The sequence below is a fragment of the Muntiacus reevesi genome, chromosome 8, assembly GCF_963930625.1.
Source record: "Muntiacus reevesi chromosome 8, mMunRee1.1, whole genome shotgun sequence".
Taxonomy (NCBI): Eukaryota; Metazoa; Chordata; class Mammalia; order Artiodactyla; family Cervidae; genus Muntiacus; species Muntiacus reevesi.
In genome coordinates this window covers 59255657-59271213 of record NC_089256.1, presented here as the reverse complement: position 1 = coordinate 59271213, position 15557 = coordinate 59255657, and the positions used below count along the sequence as shown (strand labels likewise).

General features: G+C 43.9%; 1 protein-coding gene across 1 annotated transcript; it reads left to right on the top strand.

Moving 5' to 3' along the window:
- The first annotated feature begins 828 nt into the window (after nucleotides 1–828).
- LOC136173614 (nmrA-like family domain-containing protein 1) lies at nucleotides 829–15288 on the top strand. The gene is made up of 5 exons (XM_065943307.1): nucleotides 829–915; nucleotides 3578–3816; nucleotides 5830–6079; nucleotides 10555–10745; nucleotides 14984–15288. Exons 1-5 carry the CDS (start codon nucleotides 876–878, stop codon nucleotides 15161–15163), a joined length of 900 nt encoding a protein of 299 aa, XP_065799379.1. The 5' UTR covers nucleotides 829–875; the 3' UTR covers nucleotides 15164–15288.
- Nucleotides 15289–15557: the final 269 nt, after the last annotated feature.

Genomic DNA, 15557 nt, shown 5'->3' with positions numbered 1-15557 from the left:
CCTCTGTACATACTCTCTCTCCAAATAAGATCACATCCTGAGGTGTTGGGAGGTAGGACTTCAACCTAGGAATCTTGGAGGGGCACAACTTAACCCAAGACGTTGCCTCCATTCAAGCTTTTGTCATTTCTCAACTGTATCGTTTCTTATTTGTCTCCTTAGGGGTGTCCCTGCTTCCAGCATCATCTTCTTTCAATCTATCCTCCACTCTGCTGCCAGAGAATCAGCTAAAACCTGCTGTGGCTGCCAGGATAAATCCACAAACCAGCCCTTTGTCCTCTGCCTTCTGCCATCCTTCCTAGTCTTAATTCCCACCATTCAAGTAGCATTGTTGCAGCCATCTTGAGCCCTTTGTCATGATTATCCTGCCTGTGAACTTGACCATGTGTGGCTCCTCCTGCCTGGGGTGGTCTCTCTTCTTGCTCTCACTAACTGAACGCTCCATGGGGTCTTCAGGCCAGCTCCAGCAACATCTTCCCTCAAAAGCCTTCCTTAGCACTACCATTCTGGGTTTCGTGTTTCCCCTCTGGGACCTACGTTCCCTCTGCATTTCGCTCTGCTTTTCTTTTACTTACTAGTCTGTCTCCCTTACCAGAGCCTCTAGTTCAGTGCCTAGTATACCAAAGGTACTCACTACACATTTGCTGAACACATGAGTAAGTGAAATAAATGAAACCTCCTTTAGAAAATTGCTGTGTCAGAGTGAGTTAGTTAGGTGGTGATAACAAAAGTTTTTACAAGGGAGGGACATAGTCCATGATGGGTGTGGTAATCAGAAAGGTTTAAAATTCTCACACTCAACAGAAACTGCATTTCAGCTGCTGTCACTGTTCGGAGGAAAGTACTGCTGCTGCATTGACTCTTTGTTTAGCAACATGACCAGCAAGAAAATAATTGCAGTGTTTGGAGCAACAGGTAAAAAACTTCTTACTTTAAAAGTGTGTGCTGACTTGGGTTACTTTCTTGTTTTCCTGTTTTTAACTTCAGAGCCTGCAAGCATAGACTGAACAAAGAGCCCTTTGGAGAAAATTGAAAAAAGTTTATCATTTGCTTGCATTTCTGATGTGGTAAAGGGGCAGGGTGATTTGACTTGATTTGTACAGAAATGATCTGAGAGGCACAAGGACATCGGACACATTTTCTTGTTCTTGATCATGGGCTGATTTGTTGGTGTAAGTCTCATTTCAGCACAAGTTATCTGCTACAGATTTTTCTCCACTCGCTTCCTGATAAGCACAAGGAACAAATGTGAGAGACCCATGGGCATGCAGAAGATACCCACATCCTGACCAGTGCTGGAAGGACTCTGAAAGGATGGAGTGGGTGGGGATTGCTGCTGCTAAGTCGCTTCAAACTCTTGAGCATCATCTCCAGTGTCTGCCATTAAAATGCTGCTCTCTGCATGGACTCACCTTCAAGGAGCAAGGCCGATATGGTTGAATTCGTCTCCTGGTTTGAGTCTTAATGAGACATTAAAGTGGGTGTGATTAGGAGAGCCAGTCCTGGCTTTGGTTCAACTCTTCTTATTTTTTCATACTTGTCCATATCGCTTGCTTTTCCATTTTATGTGGGTCCAGGCAAAGACTGTCCACCTGAAAGCTGAGAATGCAGAGCACAGAGCTTTCATTATTTGTACTTCCTTCATTCACTCATTCTTTCATTCAATAAACAGATATTGAAAGCTTGCAGTGTTCCAGGCACTAATCTCAAAACATGATTAGCAAACAGCGATAAAGAGTAAACAGTTTGTCTTCAAGGTGAACTTTAAGTTACAGTTTAGTTATAAGGAAATACTTACAACGGTCAGTGTTTTGAGTTGTACCATGTCCCTCCCCAAATTCATATGTTGAAACCCTAATCCCTAGTACCTCTGAATGTGACAGTATTTGCACATATACAATGTGTTATTGTATTGTTAAAGAGGTCATGTAAAGAGGCGGTTCCATTAAAGTGAGGCCGTAAGAGTGGGCCATAGTCCAATTTGACTGCTGTTCTCATTAGAAGAAGGAAGTTTGACACAGAGACAGGAGGGGCTCGAGTACACACAGGAAAGACCACGTGAAGACCCTGAGCAGCCTCTCCGTTTACAATCCAAGGAGAGAGTCTTCAGGAGAAATCAAGCCAGCCGAGGACACCTTTTTCATGGACTTCTGGCCTCCAGGGGTGTGAAAAATATGGGTTGTTTAAGCCACCATTCTGTAGAATCTTGTTATGGCAGCTCTAGCAAACTAATGTCAACAGATTTTTTAAACTGAATTTTAATTTTTGTAGATACTGCATTTCAGAAATAGTGTTCTCAATGTAATATCTTTGCCAATCTCTGAGGATATTAATTCTTTAAAAATTTTCTTCTGTTCCCTGCCTTTTTTTATCTTTTCTTTTTTTTATCAGTTTGCTTATTTTGGTTTTACCTTTTTATGTTGGAGGCTTTCCTTGAACATCTGATGAACTTTGGCTATCTGTTCATATTCAGTACAAGAGTACAAAACTGTCTAAGGGTTCAAAGGCAAAGCCCACTGAACGGCAGGCTGACAGGATTATCAGTGGTCTATCAGTTGGGGTACCCCAAAAAGAAGTGCCACAGTCTCTCAAAGAAGTAGAGAAAATTTAGTAAAGATGGGAAAGAACAGAAAGACTAAGTAAGCAACACGGAAGGACCAGAGGACAAGAGAGGTGACCAAAACCTGGGAAGAGCAGCAATGTGAAGGGCTCACCTCTGCTCCAACCCTTGGGTCCCCTGTTGATGCCCTCCTCTGGCCAGACCCAGAGTGAAGGCAAAAGAGCCCACTGATGAAGTTCATACGGGTCAGCCTCTCAGGCGCTAGGCAGGAGAGAGAAGGGAAGGTGCATTTTGAACCACACACACACACAATTCAGGACCGATACGGGACCAGTTTGATGCAGGATCCCAAATATCAGTGAATGTGTAGAGTATGTGTCATCCCCCATAGGACACAGTAAACATTTGTAGAGTGGATAAATCAGGTGAGTGATGATCATATCATGAACAGTCTTGAACACCATAAAAAGAAACTTCTGCAAGTTTTCAACCCTTTAAAAAAAATAATAGAATAGGAACTTCTTTTGAAAGTAAAATTCTACGAAGAACCTAAAAAATGAAACCTGTGACCAGTTAAGGCTTCCCTTGTGGCTCAGATGGTAAAGAATCTGCCTGCAATGTGGGAGACCCAGGTTTGATTCCTGGGTTGGGAAGATCACCTGGAGAAGGGAATGGCAACCCATTCCAGTATTCTTGCCTGCAAAATTCCATGGACAGAAGACCCTGACCAGTTAAAAGTAGAATTGCTTAGTGGACTCTGAGGTGGAGGGTCTAGTCCCCTGCTCTCCTGGCCTCCCTCCCAGTTGCCTCCAGGCCCCCCATTCTTTCTCTCCTCCATGGCTTCTGCTAAGCTACCTCTGAGAACGCTGTGAGAAACCTAATTTGAAACCACTCTTGCAAGCCATGGGAATGCCTCCTGAAGCAGTTACAGCAGCAGTAATGGCATTCCCTGCCCAGCTTCTTTTAGTAAACATTCTTCCTGACTCTTTCTGTATTTTTTCTTCCCCAATTCTGCAGGAGCCCAGGGTGGCTCTGTGGCCAGGGCCATGCTGGAGAGCAAAAAGTATGTGGTGAGAGCGCTGACTCGAGACGTGACCCAGCCAAAGGCGCAGGTGCTCCGGGACCTCGGGGCCGAGGTGGTTAAAGGGGACCTGAATGACAAAGCATCGGTGGAGGCTGCCTTGAAGGGAGCCTATGGGGCCTTCCTGGTAACCAACACCTGGGAACATTTCAGCAAAGAGAAAGAAGTGTGTCAGGTGGGAACCACTTTCAAAAGCCCTTTCTTTTTTCCTGCCTGCCCATGCTGCCCTCCCTGGAAGGGGGTGGGCCTCACTCCATCACTTCTCTCTGGCATTTATGAAATCCATGTGCTTTAGGTGGATTGTTAGGTGATTGTAAAATCAGTGTCATGTGACATCTGTCCAAAGGTGACCTTGGAGATCTGAGAGTGGTCGTGTAGTGGAACCAGTTATTAGAGCCTCTGATTCTTACCATTTGTTGTAGATGGCATGTGAGGGTTGGCAGCAAGGACATCCCATGAATTAAAGGTTACTCTGAGAGTGAAATGGGAAGAACAAAATGTAAGGACTATGTTTAGACTTCTGGCAGAGAATTTGGAAATGAATTAGCAATGGGTGCATAAGAAAAGAAGTGAGCAAACAAGCAAATGATTCACAAGGATGAACTCTAGGGAAAATGAAAATTTGTAGAAAAAGTGAATGTGACCATCCATAAAACAGGTGAAGTGTGGCTCTGCTTCACCTATGTTAGCACTGATGAATGATGCAGCTCCAAATATGATATTCTGAGGATGAAAAAAAGGAAGTTGTGTATGTATGTGATGGTTACGGTGGTGCTGGGCCGTGTGTGTGAGAATACTGTTGTGCTCAGTTGTTAAGACGTATCCAGCTCTTTGCCACCCAATGGACTGTAGCCCACCAGGCACCTCTATCTAGGGGATTTCCCAGGCAAGGATACTGGAGTGGGTTGCTGTTTTCTTCTCCAGGGGATCTTCCCTGACCCAAAGATCAAACTCGCTTCTCCTGCTGCATCTCCTGCATTGCAGGTGGGTACTTTACCGCTGACCACCAGGGAAGCCCGTGTGAGAGAGACAGAGACATTGGGAGAGAGAGAGAGAGTTGAAGATGAGGCTCATCTGTCATAGTAGAAATTTAGTAGATGATTTCTTAAACTGTGAAAAATCAAGAATTAGCAATACAACATGTTATTTAGAAATAAAGAAGCAGCTAAAAGATGAAAATGAGCACGTAGAATATTGGGCATGAGCCCATAAAATTTCTGGAAAGTAGTTATCACCATAGCGGGTACAGGGAACTTTTCTGTCATTATAAGATCTACTTTCCCCTCCCCCATGCCAGTACTATTTGCAAATTATACATATGTTTAAATAGAAAATATGAAGATTAGATTTTTTAAATGTAATGGATGGGATCAGACTTTTTCAGAAATGGTAAAATTCAAAAAATTAAGAGCAGGATTGAACCATTTCAGGAACGTCTGTTAATTACATCACTTACAGCTTGTCTTTAAGTGATAAATTTAGGAAGGGCTTATTTTAGGAACTCTTGAGTTCTAATTCTGATATTCACTCACTGTGGAATGTAGGGGTACAAGTCATTTCTCTGTCTCACTTTCTCAACCTAAGCCAGATTAGTTATGTCTTCTCTGTCTGGTATGGGGTTTTGTGAGGAAAAGAAGGAAAAAAAAAAAGAGAGAGGGAGTGGAAGGATGAAGGAACTTTGAAAAATTTGGAACTGAAACTACAAAAAAGAAAATATATGTACATCCATGCATGCTTGTATGTGTGTGTGTTTATAAAAACCAATTATATGTATATCTCCCTCCATTTTGTCCTCAGTATCCAAATGGTGAGCAGATATAATCTATCATCAGAAAACATCACACACTGCTTTTGCAGGTATCCCTGAGCCTCTTATATATATATATATATATATATATATATATATATATATAAAATGTGGTAGTGGATCACAGAGTTACTGACAACCAAGAGGCAGGGGCCGGATTCCTTACTGTTTGCACCAGAAGACGGGTTCAGCATTTTGACACAGTGAAGCCTCTGCTTCTGGATCCTGGTGGCCTCTCCTATGATCTGAGGTTGGGAAAGCTCCCCTCCAAAGAGGACAATAAGAGAAAGGCGTCGGGGGGGAGTAGAGGACCCAGCATCAGCCCCTCAGTCTGCATGCAAATTCAACCTTCTCTATAAGGTGTCTACCTTTGTCCCTCAGGGAAAACTGGTGGCTGATGTTGCCAAGAACCAGGGTCTGAAGCACGTGGTGTACAGCGGCCTGGAGAACGTCAAGCGCCTGACAAACGGCAAGCTGGAGGTGCTGCACTTTGATGGGAAGGGAGAGGTGGAGGAGTATTTCTGGTCCATTGGCGTTCCCATGACCAGCGTCCGAGTGGCGGCTTACTTTGAAAACTTTCTTGGCCCACTGAAGCCGGTGAAGGCCTCTGATGGAGATTACTACACCCTGGGTATGTGGGGGGTTGTAGTGAAACTAACCTGACATCAGCTTTCCCCCTGCCCAGCCCCCTATTCCCACCCTTTCTCTCTTCACATGCCATCCGAGTGCCTGCTGTGTGGTCAGCTCTGGGTGAAGTGCTGACAGGGGCCCCATGTTGTCCTAGATTTCCTGGAGAGCTGGATCTTGGGCTGGAAGCACCAAGGATTACACTTCCTGTCTCATCCAGCTGATGCTCCTCATATAAGCAGTGAGCCTCATGGCCTCAGGCCTCAGTTTCCCCATGTCTAATAGGAAAGTTGGACAAGATGACTTTCCTTTCTAGCCCGTCTCTCTGCCCTTCTGTGGCCACAGGGAACACATTCTTCTCTTGACCTGGATCCCAGGGTCAGAATCCTGAGAGGGTCCATGGCCATACCGCCCTGAACACACCTGAGCTTGTCCGATCTGGGAAGCTAAGCAGGGTCGGGCTGGTTAGTACTTGGATGGGAGAATCCTGGAGGGACACTGACTCCTTCAGAATGAGTTTCCAGCCCTGCTTGCAGAGCCTGGTTCCATAAGTCTGGTCTGGGGCCTGCAGGACTATAGTTCTAACCAGGACTCCTGGTAATTCCAGCGCTGCCAGTCCCCTGGCCTGCACTCCCCTGCCCTTTGGGGACATTTTCTTTGCCCATAGTCCAGGGTGGCTCTGTGGAATGGAGGGAGCGTGAGAGAATCAGTGACTGCAAGGCAGTCTTTCTTCCCTGGCATGTAATTAAGACTGATGAGGGACGTAACTAGTGCAAAGTAGATCTGAGCTAGAGCCTGGAGCACCTGCCACATGTCACAGATGACTTGGGTAATAGTTCAACAAGTGACCAGATAAGTGTATAAATGTGATACATCTCTTCACCCCCCTTCCCTTCTTCCTATGCCTCTACCAGGTTTCAGAAGCCTGCACCCGTGACATTTCCCAGGTTCTAAACTAGGATATTATAATCTATGAATTAGATTGGCCCTAGGTGAAGAGGTGATGCTTTAAACTTTTGCTGGAACCCAGTCCCATGTGAGTTCCCCACATCTGTAAAACCCAGCCTCAGGTATCCCTGAGATCTCGTCCTCTCCCTTCTGTCAAGCGCTGCCCCCTCCATAGGGAATAGCTCCCTGCCACCGGCCACCCCCCCCCCCCCCCCACCGCCACACACCATAGGGAATATCTAACATTTACCGAGCACTTACTGGGTGTTTGGTGTCTGTTTCACAGATGGGAAAACCGAGGCACAGATAGATTAGATTAACTTTGCCAAGATCAATAGTAAGGTAGAACCAGAACTTGAATTCTGGTAATCTGACTCCAAAACCGTACTCTTTAAATGAAAAAAAAAAAAAAAAAATTCTTTTTTTTTGGTCATACCATGAGGCAAGTGGGATCTTAGTTCCCCAACCAGGGATTGAAATCATGCCCCCTGCAGTGGAAGTGCAAAGTCTTAACCACTGGACCACCAGAGAATTCCAGAACCATATTCTTTTTTTTTTTTCAGTCAGTAAGAAATTTACTTGTTTTAAAAAAATCCAAATGCCGGCATTGTCCAGAAAAATTTAACAGATTTATAATTGTTATAAAGTTGAACTGCTGAAACTTGTTCACTGAAACATTTTGACATTCATTAATGCTTTATGTCCTGCATTTATATTAAAAATTCACACACAAATGAAAATGGAAAAACTGCCAATACCTGATTTCTGTCCCCTATTTTTCCACTTGCAATCATATACTTAGGTGCCTTTTGACCCCAGGGAAAAAATATATCTAACATTCAGAACTACCAATAGCAGGAAGAAGAGAATTTTTCTTTTTTTAAGAATGAAATGTTTACCATCTTAGTGGATTCTTGAGCACGTTCTCCACGTATGTGGCATGCTAACTGGATGTCTTTTGGCATAATTGTTACACGTTTGGCATGGATAGCACATAGGTTGGTGTCTTCTTCAAAAAGGCCAACAAGATAGGCCTCACTTGCCTCCTGCAAAGCACCAATAACTGCACCCTGGAAGCGCATATCTGTTTTGAAGTCCTGACCAATTTCCTGCACCAGATGCTGGAAGGGAAGTTTGCGAATCAGAAGCTCAGTGGACTTCTGATAACGTCTCATTTCACCGAGTGCCACAGTACCAGGCCTGTAAAGATGAGGTCTCGTCACCCCTCCAGTAGAGGGCACACTCTTGCGAGTGGCTTTTGTAGTGAGTTGCTTCCTAGGTGCTTTACTGCTGGTTGATTAGCTTACATTCGAGCCATGGTATAGAGACCGCCTTACTTAACCCCTTCTCCTTTGGCTGGAGCTAGGAGAGCTAAAGGAGATGCTGGCCGGCTGCAAACAGAATTCCAGAACCATATTTTTTTTTACCACTGTCCCTTAGCACCTTTTAAACTCAGTCCAAGAACCTCAATCTTCAAATAAAAGCAAACCTCAGAGTCAGAATAGACTTGATTCTGAGTGCCTCAAAAAACAGAGACTGCTTTTTTACAATTATAATTTCTAATTTATTTATATTTATAAATTTATAATTTATATATTTTATAATTATCATTTATGCAGAGGAATGAGCAGACATATTTCCTACCCAGAAATCAGGTAGGAAGTTAATTTTGCTGCAAAAAGACAAATTGTGACATTTAGTTCCTGGCTGCTAAACCTTAAGTCACTTTTACACTGGACTGGAATTCAGAGACCTTGATTCTTGTCCTGGCCTGTTGTTTCCTAACTGTAAGGCACTGGGTGAGTCAGTAGACTTAGATTCAGTTTAAATAAACGACAGTGCTGGGGCTAGATCATGTCCACATTGGGTTCCAGCCTCAGGCTTCTGGGAATCTGTGAGAGGTTGTACCCACCTGTAGGAATGGCACAGAATTTGGAGTGATTGATGGATGAGGGCTTGAGTTCCCTTCTGCTGCTTGCTGGCTGAGTAACCTCAGGCAACTCCCTGATATTCCTATGTTTCAAGGTTGTTTTGAGGATTAAACCAGCCAATACGTTTGCTAATGATTTCATTCAATAAATATTTGAAGGCCTCCTACGTGCCAGTCACTTACTTCACTTTACTGGGGATTCAGTAATAAACCACTCAAAGCAGGCAAAGCTCTGCCCTCATTAAGCTCATATTCTGGTCGAGGAGGTGGATAGCAGAGAAGCATAATAGAGAAGTAAAATGTATTATATGTTAGAAAGTGATAAGTGCTCTAAAAAAATAAGGCTGAGTAAAGTGTATGTGGAGTGTTAGCAATAAGCGTGGTGTATGAAATTTAAATTAGAAAAAAATAATTAAAAAAATTTAAATTAGGTGATTGGTGGGTTTTGAGAAGGTGACATCTGAGCAACTTCTGATAGAGGTAAGTAACTGGCTTTGTGAATATTCAGGGGAAGACATTTTCAGGCAGACAGAACAGCCAGTGTGGTTGGATTGGAGCAGGTTGGGGGCTTGAGGAGAGGGGAGTAGGAGCTGAGGCCAGAACTAGTAGAGGGTCTGGTCCTGTAAGCTATGGCTTTTCTTCTGAGAGACACAGAGAGCCTTTGGAGGGTCTGGGCAGATATGACATGAGCTAACTTTAGTTTTTACAGAATCACTCTGACTTTTGTGTTGAAAAGAGACTGTGGAAAGGCAGGAGTAGAATTGGAAATAAGGGGCCCAACTTTGCAATAATCCAAGTCAGAGAAGATGGTGGCTTTGTTGTTCAGTCGCTGAGTTGTGTCTGACTCTTTGCGACCCCATAGACTACAGCACACCAAGCTTCCCTGTCCTTTGCTATCTCCCAGAGTTTGCTCAGATTCATGTGCATTGAATTGGTGATGCCATCTAACCATCTCATCCTCTGCCACCCTCTTCTTCTCCTACCCTCAATCTTTCCCAGCATCAGGGTCTTTTACGAGTTAGCTCTTCTCAGATGGTGGCTTAGACTAGGGTAATACCAGTGAGGATGGCGAGAAGTCTTCAAATTCTGGACACTATGAATACGACTACAAAAAAAAAAAAAAAAAAGGATCTGGGGTGGGAGACACATGTCAAGGTTGACGCTAAGATTTTTAATTTGAGAAACTGGAATCATAGAGTTGCCATTAACTGAGAAGGAAGTTTGTAGCAGAAGCAGGTTGCCCAGGAATTCGTTTTGGGGCACACTGAGTTTCTAATGTCTATTAAACATTCAAGTAAGGATGTTGAGTAGGACATGGGACAAATGCATCTGGAGCTCAACAGAGATGTCGGGGTTAGACATAACAATCATACTTTGCACACAGAATATGCTTAGTAAATGGTAGTTCTTTTTCTTTTTATCGATACCCAGGTATTATGATATTTTCTCAAACAAACCTTATAACTACATGGATGGTAGCGACTCAGTGTTACATGGTATTCCCATACCTTTTGTTTAACTGGTTGATTAATTCAGATTGATGGGACCTCCCAAGGATGTGATGTAATTAGCTATCTTTATCTTTTTATTTTTTAAACTAGCAATGCCTATGGGGGATGTACCAATGGATGGTATCTCGGTTGCTGATATCGGAGCCGTCGTCTGCAGCATCTTTAATTCTCCAGAGGAGTTTGTAGGCAAGGCCGTGGGTCTCAGTGCAGAAGCGCTGACTATGCAGCAGTATGCTGATATTCTGTCCAAGGGTTTGGGGAAAGAAGTCCGAGATGCAAAGGTGAGTTTTTAAGAGACAAACATGATCACAAGAGGTCACATTCCCACTAACTTACAAATTCTGGGAGACTTTTCACAGATTTGGGCAGGGTTGAGCTGAGGCCATCAGATGAAATTGGAGAGGATTTCTGTTCTATGAATCTGTCTTCATTTGTTGGTGCATCTGAATCCTAACCTTAAGACTTTATGCTTTGGCTTCAGGTTAATCAGCTTATTAAAGTTCAATTCCTTTTGGGTGGAAAGAACTTAGACTCTGAAGACCAAGGTACAATGTTCTCATATACACCATCCCATCCCTCCCCTCCCAGGGACTCTTCGCTGATCAGGCCAGTGTGCCAGAGTTGGCCAGCATCAGGCAAGGCACTTAGCCTCTCTGAGCTGTGGCTTCCTCATTCACAAAGTGGCTGAGAGCATCTTCCTGGGGCATTTTGTGAAAATTAGGGTATATTTAGGGAGCTTAGCCTAGTGTTTGGCATATAGCAAGCATATCTCAAGGACCTGTTATATACCTGGTGCTACCTTTGAGGACTTCACAGCAGACTTGGGGTGAAAATTCTCACATGCATGAAGTCATAGTGATCAGATAAGAGCAGAACACTGTGGTGCTTGATTGTGTTGCCCACACTCTCTGCTCTATGGGTGGTCAGAGAGGGTAGGAGAAGGCTTCACAGAAGGAGTAGCTTTGAGGTGATCCTTGAGTCTGGGCAAGACTGGGTGTGGGTGGAGGGAGCAATGGGTGGCCTGACTAAGTTCTAGAATCAACAGGAATAAACCAGAGGCAGCCTGGGGAAGTAAGCAAGTCCTGGCTCTGCCCTTATCCCTCTGGGGGCTCTTGAAAAATTACTTAACTTCTCCATGGTTGTGTGTGCGTGTTCAGTCGTGTCTGACTCTTTGCGACCCCCTGGATTGTAGCCTGCCAGGTTCCTCTGTCCATGGGGATTCCCCAGGCAAGAATATTGGAGTGGGTTGCCTTTCCCTTCTCCAGGGGATTTTCCTGACCCAGGGATTGAACCCATGTCTCCTGAGTCTCCTGCATTGGCAGGCAGATTCTTCACCACTGAGCCACCTGGGAAGCAGACTTAAACTCTCCAGCCTTCCTTTGTTCATATGTTAAAGAAGATTATTACACCTGCCATAGGCTTGTTGCGAGGATGTGGTGAGACCCATGTGGGAAAGGCTAGCATTGGGTCTGGCATTTAGTAGCCCTCGATAACTAACTGGGTTGGAATGGCCTGGGCTTGAGTGTGGCTATGATAGACCTTTCATAGAGAAGTGAGGGCAGTGGTTCATCCTGAGTGCTTCCAGCCATTTCTCCAAGCGGCTGTTGTCAGAGGATGGAGAGAGAACAGTGTTTCTCAGAAGAAAGTGTGAGTCTGTGTGTTCCTGGCCTGGACACCGTCGTAGCTGAAAGGAGGACCCTACCTTCCCTCAAGCTGGCAGGCATCAACTAACACAGCTCTTTGCCTCTCCTGGATGCTGTTCTCCCATCTGTGAAAGGAGAGTGTAGTCTGGATGGTTTCTCAGGTTCTGCCCAGTACTGACATTTCTCCAGAGTAGAGAGAGTCCCTTCCTCTTTACAGAGTTCGAGTCTGCTTTTGTAAATTAGGATTAATTGGAACACACCCCCACTTTTGTTTGTGTATTGCCTCTGGCTGGTTTCAGGATACATTGGTAGATCTGAGTAGTTGTGACAGGGACCATATGGCCGGAAAGCCTTAAATATTTATGTTTAGTCCTTCATGAGTAAGTTTGGTGAACCCTGCTCTAGAATGTTCCCTAGAGTTAGAGGCAGAGGATTGGTTTTCGTTTTCATCTGCAGCTCGTGGGCCAGTGAATCTTGAGAGGCTGTCTAGACTCCAGTTCACCTCAAGTACTGGCCCTGTGAGGAGGCTGACAGATATTTTGGGGAGAAAACTATTGTAGGTATCAATCCAGCTATAAAGCCACATTTGGGGATCTCACTGAAAGCCACACAAATTTCATGGAGAAAATGTTACTCCCAAGCCCAAGAAGTCAGCACTCATTCAAAAGATGGTGAGAGAACATCTTTTGTTCTTATAAGAACTTCTGCAAAGTCATCTATCCCTGGGTGCAAATTTACTATTTAGTGACTGACCCCTCTCCCAGTGCTTTGCATTTGGGTCTTATATTCATTTTGTCTGTGGGGTCTGAACTCTACAAAGAAGGGGAGGAAGGTGAAGAATGTGGGCGTGTGGTGTGTGTGCATTCATTTCAGAATGCCAGGTAGACGTTATTTGGGATGGCTCAGGACTGTCCAAGTATCTCTCAGTCACATACCTGGTTTCTGACGGCTTTGGGTACAAGTTGTTTCGCAATGCAGCAGAAACTTCTCTGGCACACAGAATTTTATGGGATTGGAAGCTGGAAGCTCTACAGAATGGTTAAAGCTGTTCTTAGGAACGAGTTTGACTTAAAGCCACTGGTGCTGGTACGGTACACTGGGGAAGGACGCATGTGGCCACAAGGTGGCGCTCCAGCCCTGGCCGTCTGACTTTCCCTGTCTGGTCAGATGGTTGCTGTTTGCTTAATTACTTCAGTGACTACCCCTCACCCCCACCCCACTCCCGAACTCCCCAGAATAAACTCCATCAGAAACTCTGGTCTGGCTGAAACTGCCTGTCTAACCCCAAAAGGGATACTGTTCTCTCAGAAAAGTGAGACACAACAGAGCAAATCTCTTTTCTTAAAAACCTGCAGAAAAGCATCCCTTATTTTCCTGAGGGATATTAGTTACCAAAGTTACAGGATGAGAGAGTAACTCAAGGAGACAGATATTTTAGAAGTCATCTTCCATGCTTCTCTGATAGTGTTCTATTTTCAAACTCACTAAAATTTAAAAATGTTTTCTGATTTCAAAAATTATAAATGCTTATGGCAGAAAATACAGAAAATTATTTTTAAAAAGAATATAAAAGTCACATTGTTTAATCTATCAGAGATAGTAACTGTTAAGATTTGTACATTTTCTTCTGGTCTTTTTCCAGTATATATGTAATACAATTAAAACAACATGCTATGTACCATTTTGTATCTGGCTTTTTCACTTGACATTAAATTATGAGCATATATTTCTATTCAACTTTTTAAAAAATATTGACTACATAATATTTCTAGAGTAGATGTACCATAGTTACCATAGTTTATGTTACCATTTCTCTATTTTCTGGATATGCAGATTGTTTTTGATTTTTCATTACTATAAATGGTATGACAGTCATTATGTTATATGAGTTTGTGCCTGTCACATTATTCTAAGGCCAGGTAGAGGTTAGAGTTTTCTAAGTGAGGTTAGAGTTTATCGCTGGAGACTAAAAACTGATTATATTGGATCCAATAGTTAGAAATATTCTTAATAGGAATCCCATGGTGGTCCAGTAGTTAGGGCTCTGCGCTTCTGCAGGGGGCAAAATTTTGATCCCTGGTCAAGGAACAAAGATTCTACATACCATGTGGCATGGCCAAGAAAAAAAGAAGAAAGAAAGAAAGAAATGGTCTTAGTTGATGCAGATGGCATCTCTACAGATCCACTTAGTGTTTTTTCAGAAGGGTTTTTCAGAGGGTGGCTCAGTAGGTATGTGATGGGCAGTGTTTGTTGGGCCTGGCCCTGGCAGAGGCTGCATGGCTGAAGTTCAGATGCTTGTTTCCAATCAGGAGGGAAGGATGGAGAGCTTAGTGCCTTGATGCTGCGTGGAGGGCTTGATGGGTTGAAGATCTGGAAGGCATGCTAAGGAATCCCAGGAGGAAATGTATATGAAAACTAGTCAGATGAAGGGGATATATATCCATGGTACCTTATCCCAAGTGCTTGCGGCCAGAAACAATTCAGCTTTCAGAGTCTTGAAGCTTTTAGATGGGTTATGTCTACACACACTATGTGACATCACCATCAGGGGCTGGGGCAGGGCCCTATAACCAAATATATCAATATCTCTGCAGAGAAAGACAGGGCAATTTCCACTAAACAGGATGAAGACCATAAATAACTTCTCTTAAGTTAGATAAGGTTTTGCCCCCAAATTAGTTCAGGAAAGTTGGTATGTTGCCAAATTGTTTATGAAAAAAACTTCAGTGTTTCTTGGGTCTTGGGATTAGGCAAAAGAGTTGTGGATTTGTATCATCATGAAGGTGAACAAGTTCTTTTCAAACTGTTTTAAATGAGGGCTATAACATTTCCTGTTGTTTCTTTTCTTTCTTTCTATTTTAACTTGTTCTTCTAAGATCACCCCAGAGGCTTACGAGAAGCTGAAATTCCCTGCAGCAAAGGAAATGGCCAACATGTGTCGTTTCTATCAAATGAAGCCAGACCGTGACATCAAGCTCACCCACCGACTGAATCCCAAAGTCAAAAGCTTCAGCCAGTTCATCTCAGAGAACCAGGCAGCCTTGAAGAACTTATAAACTGTTCACACAGGCCTCTGAGAACACAGTGTTCTTCCTCCCAGATCCTGGTCTTCTCTATGGCACTAAAACTATGTTTATGGAACAGATAGCTTAGAATACAGTTGTTATACCCTGAAGGCTTCCCTGGGTTGGGAGCAGGGTGGGGGCGGGGGGTGGGTGGGCGGTAGGACACTGCAGAGCTGATTGACACAGTAATGTGACCCACATGTTAGGTTCCAGCTGCTAATAAACATAGTAAACATGTCAGGTTAAGTGAGAAGCTCCCAGCCTGTCACCCTTTGTAGTTCTCTCTTCCCAACAGCCACGTTGCCTTGGAAGTCTCCGGACTGAGCAACTTGGAGCTCCTTCCCTCTCACAAATCAGTGGGGATGGGGGGACCCTCAGCTTTCTC

Bases quoted from the DNA above. Each gene is read 5' to 3' on its own strand.
- LOC136173614 (XM_065943307.1), top strand. From the start codon at position 876: ATGACCAGCAAGAAAATAATTGCAGTGTTTGGAGCAACAG. The intron at 916-3,577 runs GTAAAAAACTTC...CCAATTCTGCAG, and splicing joins TGCAGTGTTTGGAGCAACAG to GAGCCCAGGGTGGCTCTGTG. The intron at 10,746-14,983 runs GTGAGTTTTTAA...TGTTCTTCTAAG, and splicing joins AAGAAGTCCGAGATGCAAAG to ATCACCCCAGAGGCTTACGA.